This window comes from Manis pentadactyla, chromosome 13 (assembly GCF_030020395.1).
Source record: "Manis pentadactyla isolate mManPen7 chromosome 13, mManPen7.hap1, whole genome shotgun sequence".
In the NCBI taxonomy this organism is placed as follows: Eukaryota; Metazoa; Chordata; class Mammalia; order Pholidota; family Manidae; genus Manis; species Manis pentadactyla.
In genome coordinates this window covers 57,605,985-57,620,829 of record NC_080031.1, presented here as the reverse complement: position 1 = coordinate 57,620,829, position 14,845 = coordinate 57,605,985, and the positions used below count along the sequence as shown (strand labels likewise).

The 14,845-nt window shown below is 45.7% G+C and overlaps 1 protein-coding gene across 1 annotated transcript; it reads right to left on the bottom strand.

The window, feature by feature from the left end:
• Positions 1 to 4,254: 4,254 nt before the first annotated feature.
• On the bottom strand, positions 4,255 to 14,178 carry LOC118923810 (T-cell-specific guanine nucleotide triphosphate-binding protein 2-like). Its single transcript, XM_036908007.2, has 2 exons — positions 13,940 to 14,178; positions 4,255 to 6,627 (listed from the first exon to the last, which is right to left on the bottom strand). Exon 2 carries the CDS (start codon positions 6,604 to 6,606, stop codon positions 5,335 to 5,337), a length of 1,272 nt encoding a protein of 423 aa, XP_036763902.1. The 5' UTR covers positions 6,607 to 6,627; positions 13,940 to 14,178; the 3' UTR covers positions 4,255 to 5,334.
• Positions 14,179 to 14,845: the final 667 nt, after the last annotated feature.

Below are 14,845 nucleotides of genomic sequence, written 5' to 3'. Positions count from 1 at the left end.
TTTTATTCTTTTTCCTTTCTGCTGTTCAGCTGAAGTATTTTCCGTTCCTTTGTCTTTCAGATCGCTGATTCATTCTTCTGCCTCCTCTTACCTGCTGATTCCCTCTAGTGTATTTTTCATCTCTGATTGGTTTTTTTAAAAATTTTCTTTCTCTTTGTAGAGGTTCTCACTGAGTTCTTCCACTCTTCTCTCAAGTCTGGTGAACATCTTTACAATCATTAATTTGAAATCTTTATCCAGGAAATTGCCTAACTCCGCTTCATTTAGTTCTTTTTTTTGAAGTTTTATCATGCTTTTTTGTTTCAAGCATATTCCTCCTTCTCCCCATTTTGTTTGACTCTCTGCGCTTGATTCTATAAATTAGTAGAAAGGTCTCCCTCTCCCAGTCATGAAGGACCTGCCGTGTGTAGGGAAGTTCCTCTGGGTAGACTGTGTCTGGTGGTTTTGTCTAGCTGGCTGGCAGCCTTGGGTGCATGAGCCAGCAGTGTCTTGGTGTCAGGGCTGTCAGGGCATAGCTCGAGGGGGCACAGTTGAAGGGGCACAATCAGATGGGTCACTGAGTGGATACCAATGGGATAGATATTTTGGCAGAGAGGGAACAGACTGCCACATTCTCCAGAGGTGGACAGGGACTGTTCCACACCTGAGGTACAGCCCCAGCCCAAGCATGCCCCACTAGGAAAGCCCTTCCCCATGGCTATGGCTCCAACTCCACACCTGTGGTGGGGTAGCAGCTCCACCTTGTGTGAGGATGGGCCCAAGGGAAGCCCCACTTCTGCCACCACTGTGGCAGGGTCCTGGTGCTGGGGTGGCCAGCATGCACTCCCCAGGAGTGGGGAGGGGGTGTCTGTCCTTATGCCTTCAGGGCAGCTGTGGCTGGAATATGCCCTCTGGTTGACAAGTCTGGGTATGGGCAGGTGCTGGGAAGCCACCGATTTAAAATCAGAAATTGGTGTGTGAACCCCATCCCTATTATAGTGAGACCTAAAGTTTGGGGTGTCCACTACCTTGGTTACCGTGTCCTGTCCCAAGTTGTCCAAAACCACGTTTAAGCTGGCAACCCCCAAACTTCTGTCTCTACCCAGGTCTCTCCCATGACCGTGGACCCAAACATCCCACTGTTCATGCCACGTCCCCCCTTGTCTGTCTAGGACGATACTGAGTACCTGAAGATGGCTAAAAATTAACCCAACCTGCACCCTGTCCTTCCACAGTCTTTTCCTTTCTAGTTAATGGCAATGCCACTTCCCCATTTGCATGTGGGGCTGGCCACAAAATCTTCTTCCTCTCAAAACTGGGAGGAGGCTTGACCTTCCAAGACTTTGGACAACCCATTCATTTCTCCTATTAACACCACGATCACCCTGGTCCAAACCACCATCACCTCTACCTGGGATGCTTGCATGAAGCTTCCCAGAGGTGACCCTGGAAGGAGCTCAGGACATGACACCCCAACCACTGATTTGGCATATTGGTCATTTTGACCTGAAGACCCTAGTAAAACAGCAAATGCAGGGAGAGGTTGTCTCTGAGTTCACCTCATTTGCCTACAGACATCCTCCAGAAGACACTCAATTGTTATAAATTCCTTTCTTGGGATTTCATCAACCAGGGAGAAGTAACACAGCACAGGAGTGGAGAATAGAAGTCCACACACAGAAACACACAAAGGTCTTCAGTAGCTATCCTGTCTCCCATCTTCTTTTCCAAGGGTGCATTCATCTTTCCGAAGAACCATTTACTCCCCACCAAGAGGCCTGCATCCCCCGCCCCTTCTCCTATTAAAATGACAGATGGGCTCCCAAATCTCACAGCTCTTTGGGAGCTCACATTTTTCCTGTGATGCTTGATGCATGTCCCTTAAAAATTGATGTTTGTGTGCCTTTCTCCTGCTAATCTGCTCATTGTCAGACTCTTTCATGGACCCAGGTATGGAACCTGGTGGGACTGGTAGAGGAGAGTGACTCCTCCCCGGCCGCCTCTGCCCTGGCCCACCCTCAGGCAGTCTCACCACAAACAGCAACCAGCGACCCACCTACAGGACTCTGCTCTGGGACCACCTGCCAGGGGCTCCCACCTCCCTGCAGAGCAGCCACACTCCTCGGAGGCCCCTGTGCCCCGCCAGCACTCCTGCACGTCCTCCTCCCCCTTTCTCGCTTTGTTTTGTTCCCATCACCTCCCTGCTGTGCCCCCAGCAGACCAGACCTGTTCCCACTTCTGTTGCCCTGCTTTTCAGGCTCCAAGCAGCCCCTGGGCTCACTCTCTGCCATCTTTCAGGTCTCACCCCTCAGGGGCCTTCCCTGACCCCCCTACCCAGTCCTGCAGCCCCCTCTGCCTGGCCCTCCCCACCACCAGCACCTTGATGCAAAACTCCCCCTCCCCTAAAATATGGCTTTCCCTTTCTTTTTTGCTCCTTTGTCTGTCTCCCCTCTGGTCTGCCCACCTCCCTCACCCACCAGGGCAGGCAGTTTGCCTCTTGCGTCCCCTCTTTTTTCTGCTGTGACCAGAAAAGTACATAAGGACGTGATCAATAAATACCTGCGAAATGGATAAACGGAGAGGGAGCTGTCTGAGTGGCAGCAAATAGCAGATGCACACAAACATCAACTGTTCAAGACTCCCCAGGTACAGGAAGCACGAGCCGAGGTTCTGAGGAGCATAAGCTGAGCCGTTGCTTTCTCAGAGAGGGTCCTTGGCTCTTCCTGTCGCCCCAAATGGAGAGATTCACTTGCTGCAGGGAGCTGTTTACCCTCTGTGGACTGACTCACCCCAGACACTTTGGTGTCCCCTGCCTCCATATCCAGGGGTCCCGTTCACCATGTTCCTGAAGGGTGTGCCCAGCACCGCAGCTCAAGTGCCTCAGTGGGCTGGTCTCTCTGCCACCTTCCCTGGAGGATGGCCAGCTGTGTGTTCAGCCGGTGACCACCACACAGGAGGAGAGGAGCATCACAGATGCCCACAGGATAAGTAGGCACAAAAAAGATGTCAGAATGCAAGACGTGGATGGTGCGGGATGAGGACATCCAAACTCTATGCCCTGAACAAATTTCAACTACACCTCACCCGAGGTTATATGTACACTTCTTTTAAAAGTTATTTTATCTGAGAGAATCAGGCTGTGGTAACTGGGGCAGAGCTCTCCCTGGGGTCTCCAAGACCTGTCTTCCATCCAGTGGAAGTGTGTCCACTAATGTGAGCAGTGGAAATTTAGGGGGAATGTCAGAGTCATGTGTTAATTAAAATTCGGAAGTGTACATGGGCATAGATTTTTCATTTCATCTTCTTAATAACTCTATAAGGACATTATACAATTATTTCTATATTCAAAAGAAGGATCTAAGAGTCAAGGAGGGGGAGAGGCATGTGCCTGGGAGCCTTGCTAGGTTGGCTCCCAGGCATCACAGGGAGCCTGCTCCCCTGGCCGTGGGAAAGTTCTCTGCCCTCCTTCACTCTCTGAGCCCCCTGAGAGGGCCTGGTCCCTGAGGAAAACCGCAGCTCTCTACCAGCCAGGGCTGCCCCTCGGCCCTCCCAGCACGAAGAGACAAGACCATAACTGCAGGAGTCAAAGTGTGCTCACTCACCAGCTAAAACTTTCTTATGTCAGAGATCAGACCCAAATCTTCAAAAACATTGGAACATGCTCAGCGTGGAGAGGTGCTCCTTCAAGCCCTCGCATCGGAGCCCTCCACACAGATGGCCTCCCTGGGGTACTCAGACACACTGGCGCTCCTGTGGTCACAGAGGTGAGCAAGGCATGGGTGGGCCTTTGTGCTGCCTGGGGAACCGGCCCTGTGAGTGAGCACCAGAAGGACTGCAGACTGACTGCGGCCCCTCCCTCAGGAACACGTGTCTGAGAGCTGAGAGCCCATGTTAACAGAAAACATAAATGAAGCCAGGGCAACTGTTGTTATATATTTCTCCAAAGCATCAGAATTTCCAGGAAAGAGAAATACAAGTGTTGTGACTTCTGGCAGCTCAGGGAATGAGGGGAGGGCAGGGAAGCAGTAGGAACCAGCTAGGCAATTCTCCAGTGATCTGTGGGAGGCCACTAGCGAGACACTGGGCAGGACTGGGGCCAGGGTGGAATTCTGTGAGCATGTTCACAAAGCTCTTAGTGAATGAGTGAGAAGCACTTCCCATCAGAAAGGAGAGAGACTTCACATTTTCTCTGTCTAACCATGTTGTGTTTGCCTCAGACCTTATTGTTCTTAGTATGATTGCAAAATTTCCTTCAGAAACAACCAGCAGAAAGCATTGAAAAAAAAAAAGGTTTATTACTTTTAAAAGCTGAAAATTACACACCACACTTTAGGCTAACACAATAAACTTGGGTAAGTTCTCCATCCAGTTATGTGGTTAGCACTGTGCTTATTTGAAATAAGCATCTTTGAAATGGTCACATCAGCCAAGCCTAAATCATGCACTCTGTAACTCTGGGGGGAGAATATTTTCCCAGCCTAGGTCAGAATACCTTTGAAACCGAAATCAGTCAAAGGGAGAAATAAAGTGGGAGAAACTTGTTATTGCTTACAAGTAGTCGTCCACTCCTGCTTGCCTGTGTCTCTCATGACTTGGCTGCAGAAAAAGGGACCCTATCCAACCTTTCCAGTCCAGATATGCCCTGCTCCCCCTTGTAATCACCGATTGATATGGAGAAGGACTACTTCTCTCCACTCCTTGGAAACACCTATTGATATGGAGGTGCACTAAGGACAGGCAAGAGATTCTAGAAATACTGCAATTTTACCCACACACTCATACTTAAAAAATAAGAAAAACCACTACCAGGGCTTATACTACATCCTGATCCTTGTTACACTGCAGAAGCTTGTGAAATAACATGATAAGTTCTGGAAGGACAACAGAGGAACCCTCAGATGGACATATCAGGAGGAACCCTCAAGAATTAATACTATTGACTGGATTTGTGTGAACATCAAACACGTATTGAGCCTATTCTGGGTGCCAAGCATTGAGACACCAAATGCCACTATTATAACTATGGTACCCAGCCTTGGATGCAGAGTAGCTGGACCACTGACATGCCTGTGTTTCTCAGCATTAAATTCCAGATCTCCTTCCTTGTTTTTCCCCAGGCAGAATTCAAGTGAGTCTTTTAGCTGATCCTACATTTTGCATGAAAGGCACTAAGGTGAAGGTTGCTCCAGGGCTGAGAGTGTGGAGACATCAGGGGTCCTTACTTGGGGCAGGAATACCAGGCCTGCTTAGAGGAGCTCTTAACTATGAGGCCGGCTGGCAAGGCCCGGCCAGCACCGAGGATGTGGTGGGGTCTGGTCCTCATCATTCCGATTTTGTTTCCCAATATACAAGGTGTTAGACCTTGGAAGAGCCCACCTTTTCTGTGAAAAGCTCCTCTTTTTTAAGGAGAGTTTTGGCATCCTTAGCCACAGTATCAAGGAAGTGATTTTGCAAATAGAAGGTTTTTGTAAAGTAAATGCCTGTGGCAATGGGGCCCCCAGTGACTGAGCAAAGTGTCTCAATAAACTTCAGCAGTCTGTCCTTCACGGACTCATTACCCTTCTTGACAGACAACAAATGTGGAGACTCGAGATTTTCCTTGAGTTTCTCCACTGACACGTGCAAATCGTTGGCTATGGTTTCCAGGGATGCGTCATCCAGGCCAAAGTAAGACCGGTACAGGGTTAAAGTCTCCTCCAGCATCTCCAGATCTATATCATTGATCATACCCACCAAAGGGAAGGTGGCTGTTGCTCCAGCCTTCAGTGCCTCCAGCCACACCTTCTGCCTCAGGGAGTCCCTCTTCAGGTCAATGGCAGCCTCAGTGACACTGGGCAGGGAGAGCATGAAGATGTGGCGCTTCTGGGCTGGGAGCTCCCTCAGAAGTGTCATCTCCAGGTTTGGGAAATCATAGTCAGACACATCAATGTTGGAGACCAAGAAGACCCGAGGGTGACTCATCTTGGCATTCTCTAGCTGTTTCTTGCAGTCATCTCGAATGTCTTTCAGGATTTTTTCCTTATTGAATGTCGTTGGTTTACTCCTTCGTTCATTGTCCAAATCACTGTCTACTTTACTTCGAACAAAGTAGAAATTCTTCCCCATTTTTCCAATTGCTTTGGCCAGTTTTGTATCATATAATTTGAAGCGTGTAGCAGAGATGATAATAAAGAAGTCATACTCATTAAACTTCATTTTCTTTAGATATTTCTGTGGTTTAAAGCTAGTTGACCCCAAGCCAGGCAGGTCCCATATTGTCACGCTGACAAATTTCTCATTTCTGTATGGAGTTCTCTCCATGGTGGTCTCCAACGTCCCAGTGGGGGCAGCACTTTCTCCCTCATGCCCAACCCCACGCAGCGCATTGATGAAACTGGACTTCCCTGACCCGGTCTCCCCAGTCACAGCAATGCTCAGTGGGGCATTCTCAATGTCGCTCAACGCCTCACTGATCGCAGTAATAGCCTTCTGAAAGTCCCCCGCCTTCAGGGATGATTGAATCAAAGTGATGGTTTCCTGAGAGATGATTTTTGTTTCTAGGTGGAACTTCTCAGAGAACTTTCCAAAGTCGGAGACCAAATCATGAGCCTTTTGACGAGATGCACGGGAGGGTGAGCACTGACCCATGGCTGGATGCCACCGAAGACACTAGAGGGAGCAGAGAAAAGGGAAGGTCAGAGAGGGAAGGTGTCCTTACTACATGCAGAACAGTTGGGGTGAGATATTATGGGAGGGAGAACCTCAGCCCCAGCCCCATTTTATATGGGGAGCCCCTTCTTTTACTGTTCTTCAGAATTCCCTGGACTCGCACCCTTTATTTCTTGTTTATTTGCATTTGCCCAGGCTCTGCTCCTATCTTGGTATCCCTTTCTCCCTTAAGAGATTCTCAGTTCTTCATGACCAAATTCTAAGTTGGATCACTCCTCCCAACCTTTCCTACCCACTTGTCTTCATTACCACATTTGAATTATCATTAGTATTTTCATTTGTATGAAATAATGATCACACACAGTGACCATTCAATGGAACAATTTAGTTCCTGATATAAATAAAGCACATCCCACTGTATCTCTATCCACCCCATGTGTGAGAACCTCAGGAAAATCCCCTAAGGGCATGAAAACCGTCTGACATGTCCATGTGGCAGACCTCACTTCCTATGTGGGTCTTGTTCTTCCCAGAGGACATACTATATATATCATCATCAAATGGTAGCAAGATAACATGGCTGCATTTACTACTAAAAATTCTTTCTGTCTAGAAGGTATATGGATTTTTCAGTCTGGCTGTCTGTTCTGGAGGTCATTTCTGCTGGTGTCACATGCTACACATGGTTAAGGGACCCACAGACTCATCTATGTAAGATTGAGCTGGCCAAATTTTCCTGAGGCTCCTGCCCACACCAGACCTCCATTTGTATGTAAGTGGGACTGAAGTTTAGGTGGGAAAAGAAGGAGATGTATTTGATATTTTTGATACCTACTAATGAGTCTTCTAGCACTCAAAAGTAACCAGGAAACATACATGTTCTGGCCAATGTACCAAGTAGGAATGGGGAAAGGCTATTAATGTGCTCATACTTAGGCACACCTTGAATCTAAGTTCAATGTGTTTGCAAACTCCTTTTACTTGTTTTTAATGTCTCTATCTGAGAGAAGAGAAAACTCTTTCCACATATGTGGAAAGATAGCAGTAATAAGAAAGCAGTTCTAAGAGGATCTTCCACATTTAACAAGATTTCCTGTCTCTTTCTTCAGCTACAGCTGGACAGAGCTGGAACTGAGTCCTGGGGCCCTGCCACCATGGAAATAAAGTTGGGTATAACCCTTTCACGCCAAGAACATTCTACTGTCATTTCTTTGGTCACATTGAATCCACAGTGAATTTGTCCAGGTCTGAAACCCATTGGCAAGACACCTATGTAACCAAGTGTTTAAAAAAAAAAAACATAAAAGCTATTTTTGATGGTTTTGGCCAAATCAAATTCTAAATGATTAAACTAATTAGATTTATATAACACATCAAATTTACATAGGAAACATTGTCAAATAAGAAGTAATATTAAGGCTTCTGTATATTTGTATAGGTTTGTTATGGGTTGAGTTCATTCTCTTCAGTTCTTGTCCTGGTAGCAACAAGGAATTGAAGGGCAGAGACTTGGCAGTAAAGCAGAGCAAAAGTTTTATTTGAATGTACTCCAAGGGAGGGGTGGGTTTTATGGGGCTTCCTTTATGGGACTTTCGGCAGCAGAGAGAAGCCCCTGATTGACATTCTTTGGCCTTGGGAGCATGATCTGATTGGAGGATTGAAGACATAAGCTCAGCTCTGACATTTTTATCTGGGGAATTTTTGTCATCTGAGAAGGGCCTGTGCCCTTCAGCTCATCCTTGGGTTCCCTGGGGCTTCATTTAATTCATCCTCTGAATTATCTCTGGCCTCTGGCCTTATCTGATTAACTCCCTGAGCTTTTGGTGGGCCACACCCTCTATTCATCCCACTCATATCTGTCTTTCTGGCTAATGAGCATGAGGGTTCTATTAATTATATGGAGTTCCTAGAAATCTGATAGGTCCTGACATGATGTTATCATTTGTAATTACTCTGCAACCTTCTGAAATCACTGTCATTAAGCTGAGTCCACGCGGAGAGAACGGAACCCGAGTATCAGGGAAATGCCCTGGCTGATGTTGATGTAAAGACGGCATGAACAGATTTTAACAACATTCTTTCCTTAAGACCATTATCCTTGTGCTCTATTTCTTGAATCTGGTGGACAAGTTGTGTCTGTGAAGTGGCATTGCTGCTGGTGAAGAAGAAACTTCCTGTCCCAGGACTCAGTTTTTTTCTGGCTGCATCTGTAAAGGCTCAATCCCTTTTATTTCAGAGCCCTCTTGATCTCTAGAGCCTCTGATTTGTCACTGTGTTTAAGGATGAATGTGTCCCACCTTCTTTACTCCCTGAAATCTACTCTCACTTCCCCTCAAATGTCAAGGCTCTGTGACTTCTGAAAATATAGTAACAATAATCTTGGGTTCATATTTTTAGAAACTCTTATGTGCCTACAAGTTGGTCTCCAAGCAATCTCTGGGAGAAAAAAAAACAGCGTGTTTCCTTTATTTCTTTATTCTAGCAGCAAATTCTTCATTTTCTAAGCAAATTCTTCCTTTGAGTGCCTACTGTGTGCCAGGCCCTGTTCCAGCACTGGAACTCCAGTAATGTTAACCCCTGATTTCACACTGCTGGCTTTCCAGGGCAGAGGTGAGGTGGGTGAGGTAACTAGAGAAATGTTGGCCAGCTTGATGTGATAAGCAGAGCAGGGCCAGTGTAACCTTGGGGGGGGGAAATCCTGGGGCAAAAATACCTTTGAAACTGAAATCGGTAAAAGGGAGAAATAAAGTTAAGAAACCCATTTATTTCTTATAAGCAGTTGTTCTGTCTCTCTCTTGACCAGGCTGCAGCAGCAGAGAGCTCCACCCAACCTCTCTGGTCCAGATAAACCCTGGCACACCCTGTAGTTACCTATTGATATGTAGATGGCCTAATGCTCTCCACCCTTTGGATACACCTATTGATATGCAGATGCACTAAAGCCAGGTGAGAGATTCTGGAAATATTGCAATTTTACCCACAGCCAGCCACTAGGTTGCTCCACTAGAGACAAACACACAGATGGGGACAAGGGTGGAGGGGGTGTAGTGTGAAGATGGGCGGGGCCTGGGCTCTGACTGACCAGAGAGGTGTCCAGCTCCCTGCTGTGTGGTCAGCTCACCTCTGCACTGTCCCGGGGGGAGAGAGGCTGCCCTGTGCTCTGTCTCTGTGTCTGGGGATCCTCTTTTACAGCAGTTGTGCCTGTATCCTAGACAATTCTGTGTCTTTTTATACCAATAAATAATGGAATCTACATTTGACTGAGTACTGTGTCAGAAGGAACAAAAGATGATCAATGCCCTCAGCATAGAGAGACACCTCTAAGAATATTGGGCTTAGTAAATCAGAAACTGAGTCTTGTTACGGGTTTTTATGGAGGATGATAGGCACGAGTGATTAAGTCACTGGTCATTTGCGGTAAAACACAATCTCCAGCCTCCCTCTCCTTCCTGTAGGTTAGGGGAGGAGAGAGGAGGAGGAGGCTGCCAATTCCAACCCTTTAACCTTGACTTGGTCTTTCTGGGCAGCAGCCCCCACCCCCAACCAGGTCTGTAGGAAACCCAACCCAGTTATCTCATTAGCATACTAAAGGCACTCCTTTCACTCAGGAAATTTCAAAGGCTTTAGGAGCTACTTCCAGGAACTAGGGACAAAGACCAAATATATTTTTATTATAACACAGACTTCAGATGCACTACTTTGTGGACATTTTAAGGATTAACATAAAATCATTATCATATTGTTTACATGAATACACATATACACTAACAAACAGACTGAAGATGAACTGTGGGGTGTATATTAAATTTAAAAAGCTGTGGTAGTCTGTGATGGGGGAGGGGATGTTTGCAGTAGGTGAAGGGGAGAGACATTTTTAAGATGGAATTTAGTGTCACAAAAGGCAAGATGATTTGAAAATAAGCACTCCTGTCATTTTCCTAGAAGAAAACCTAGCCTTCCCTGCAGCCCTTTACAAATATGTTTTTCTCCTGGAAACTACAGAGTGGTGAGTGGTGCATCCTTAGGAGGCCTTCTTGATCCATTTCCTCAGTTCCCAAGATCTCCTCCAGTCTCAAGGCTTCCGTGTCCACATACCCACAGACCACTCTGAGGTTTGTATGCACACCCCACACCTCCTTGCTCAGCTCCACACTGCAGACTGGTCCTTCCAGGCAGCCCTCCATAAAGGGCTCTGAGATGACCCCAAGGCAGCCTCTTTTGCACATGGTCCAGTTCAGATGTATGTGTGAGGAGGGAAAATAGATATGAGTGGGGTGGAGAGAGAATAAGGACAGTAAAGCCCACTAAAAAGGGACTCAAAATGTTAACCAATTAAAACTAAAGAGCCAGAAAAGACTCACAGACTTAGTGAGTTAATCAGTTAAAGTTCAAAAGGCCAGGGACAACTTGGCCTGGAATGCCCAAATATTCCCCAGGTAAAGAATAAGTATCTCAGCATAGCCTATGTCTTCATTGTGTCAATTAGATCATGCCATTGTAAGATTTACTTTAGCCTGCTAAAAGGCCCAGTTTAATTTTTACCTACATGCTGTTTTTTCCCTCCTCCATCCCCTAATCAAATAACCTGCAACCTGGGCAAAAGATAAGCATCATGATTAATTTTCCAAACAAGCCCAGCTATAAACAGCATATAAAGACAGGAAAAATACCACCTTAAAGCTAAAATTGCATTTTAAAACCCAGGAAGTTAAGAAGTAAGATTCTTAATATTCTTTAGCAAACAGACAATAACTCAGCCCACCTTGGAGGCAGGGCAGGTGGTCTTAATTGATATGTTACCAGACCAGGAAGCTGCTATCTTGTGAAGGAATCAGAGCAGTAAATTTCTTGTGTTAAGCTCATTTTGCAGAATTACCTGGAGAACTGATAAGAAAAGAAACGTAATGTCTCATCAGAGATAAACATCTTGATACTACTTAACAAGTCCACACCTTTAGCCCTTTGTCATATTTCTGAAAAAAATCCTTAAAAGGGGGAACCTCCAACTTTTCATTGAGCTCCCCTGTCTGAGGTTGCCTGCAATTTCCAAGTGCGTAGCCTTAAATAAAACGTGTCCAATCTTTCAGTACCTCTTCTACGAGGTAGCCCACAGTCCCCTTTCTCCACGTGTGAACTTTTTCTCTTAAATAAAACTTAAACCTTTCAGGGCACCTCTCCTCCCTGAGGTTGCCTGCTGCCCTTTTCCTCTCTTTAAGTAACTTTAAATAAAACGTTTACTCTGCTTCACTACTGTGTCTCTGCCCTTCAATTCGTTGTTGCGGCGGGGACAAGAACGGAGGGAAATAAACATGTTCCCCCTAACATATGGACACGCATCACTCCTTCACCTCAGCAAACTCTCTCCAGCTCTTTTTTTGGCTTGTGTGCCACATCTTGCTACATCAACTTTTTCCTTTGTTTGCTCATTAAACATATTAAAGTCATTTTAAATAAATTCATTCTAATCATAGCCAACTTGATCACACATTAAAATTTGGGACATTCACCAGCCCCTGACCTCTAGCTCCTCTCTGCAGACTCCCCCTGAAGCCCTCCGTCTGAGTCCGAGGTGAGGATCAGGCCCCTGCCCTCCCCTTTCCCTTGGGGGCCAGCACCATGACATCTCCCTCGAATGTCCTTTCACAAATCCCCTTACCCACTCTCTGTACCCCTCTACAAGGTTAGATCTGGACCAGTCATCTAACTACTTCATGACCTCCACGTGGACAATTTTTGAGGGATGGTTTCCTTTGAAATAAAGTAAAAATTGTTACCGTGCCTTAGCCAAAACTGACAAAGAAAGGAAGAGTCCGATTCTGAGGTGCAGTTACACTTTGTGTCAGGGAAGTCAGCCTGGAGAGTGGGTATTTTTGAGTGCATTTGAAAGGAGATTTTTAATCCACATGGACCATATTTGAGCAATGAGAGAGAATATTTTTAAAAGAAGGTAAAATCATGATCTCCAAGAAATATAAAATGAACAGATGTTAAGGATTTTATTTGACCGATTATTCACAAAGGCACCAAGCAGATGTTACTGCTATTTGAATGGAGAATCCCAAAGAAGAGACACATTCATGACTCAAGAATGTTGATATAAAAGAGAAAACGGGGCAAGAGTGCTGCATTTCAAGCTGAGGTTGGGAAGTTCATTGAGCCTCCACAGACAGATTTTATTTATATGCCTGTTATGGACTGAATGTTTGTGCCTTTCCAAAATTTATAGAGGAAATGTAATGTTCATGGTGAGTAGATGTGTGGTAGGAAGCCAAGGAGACAAAGTTTCTGCTGAGGCTTCAGGAATGCAGAGGAATCACAAGGTGCTTGGGTGCTTGAGATTGAAACAACGTAGCAATGTATCCTCCCCACTGGGACTCGCTGGTATGGAACAGCTTGCTGATCTTAGTCATGGAGGCCCATTAGTTACAATAGGGTATCCGGGTGACCTTTACAGAGATAGATTAAAATATAACTAGCATCCTGGATACACCTATAGTGACCTAATAGCTCCCGCTGCAATGGATCCTGGGTGCTGACCCCCCCCAAATCTTGTAGTGAATGTATAAAAGGCATGGCCCTGCTGCACTCGGGGCTCAGCCTTTGGATAGGAATCCGCTGAGCCAGTGCTGGCACTAAAAAATGCTGCTTCTCACCAAACGTCTTGGTGTCCCAACTCCCATAGTTCCTGCAACAGATGGACCCTCAAAAGGTGCCTTAGTCATGAGGGCAGAGACCTTCTGAGTGGATTAGTGCCCTCATAAAAGAGACCCTAGAGAAGGAGCTTGCCTGTTCCTCCATGTGAACTTGCAGGAAAGACAGCCAGCTGGGAAAAGTGCTCTCACCGGACACCAAATGTACAGGTGTCTTGATATTTTTGTTCTCATGCCCCAAAGGTGTGAGAAAAAAATTTCTGCTTATAAGCCACCCTGCTTATGGTATTTTGTTATAGACTGTACCACTAAGAAAATGACCAAGAAAAGAATTATTTTGCACTGCTACCAATTATCAAAACTCATGGAGTTATAAAATAGCTCTAAGATAATAAAAGGTTAGAGTCAGAAAACCCTACAGGTATGCACTATATATTCCAGTTTCTCACTGGACACCTGGTAAATATTCTGCTCATTCCATATTTTCTTATAACTTTCTAATATAATAAGAAGAGAAGGTATCTTCAGACACAAGGGTTCTCCATTCTACAAAGAGGCTGGCATGAGCCTCTGGCTGGAATCCCAGCCCTCCACCTGCCCCTCAGCCCATCAGCATGAAGCCAGCCTCCCATTGTGCAGGTGCAAAGAGTTTGCTCACTCACCAGCTCAGGACAGAGACCAGATCCAAACGCTTCCTATAAAATATCAGAAAATGCTGTCTGTTGCAGTGCTCCCATTAGATGTCAGCACAGGAACGCTTCGCACAGATGTCCTCCCCCAAGAAATGCAGACACTGTGAGCTCCTGTGGTCAATGTAGCAAGAAAGGAGCTGGTGAGCTCTGTCCTCCTGGGGAAAAAGCCCAGTGTGTGAGCAGCAGGAAGGAGCACAGCCTCGGACTCGGACCCCTCCCCCAGGAAGACTGGCTGATAGTTCAGGGCTTGTATTTACAGGAAATGAAAATGAAACCAGGGCAGGCTAAAACCAAATTGGATTTAGTCCAATGCTATGGTATTTAAGACAGTTGGAGACTGACACAGTGTTAGACTGCCTGACACTTGGAGCAGAACGCTGAGCCCTGAGCTGGCCTCAGGCGTGTGCAGGAGTATGTTGGGCAGAAGCACATGGCACTGGTATCAGCGGGGAAGGAAGGCCCCACCTAGTAAGTGGGGCTGGACAATCTAGGTGTCCATATGGACAGAGGTTACTAAATCCTTACTTACTTTTCTAAAAATCATATCTTCCACATGGATTAAGCCCTAAATTTCAATTGCGAAGTCCAGAAGATAATGCAGCTATTCTTAGAAAAAGATTTAACAGACTGAGATAACTGTATAAAAAATACTGACAACTGTGACATCTTTGAATATATTAAAATGAAAAGCTTCTGTTCATGAAAATAAATGCTTAAAAAAAGTCAAAAACTCTACAAATTTGAAGAAGATATTTCTCCAAATGTAGTCAACTAGGAATTGATGAAAAGAAGGTATTTAAAATTCTAGGAATCACTAAAGAAAAAGTGAACAATCCAGTATGGAAGTGGGAAAAAGTCATGAACAGCTCTTTCTGT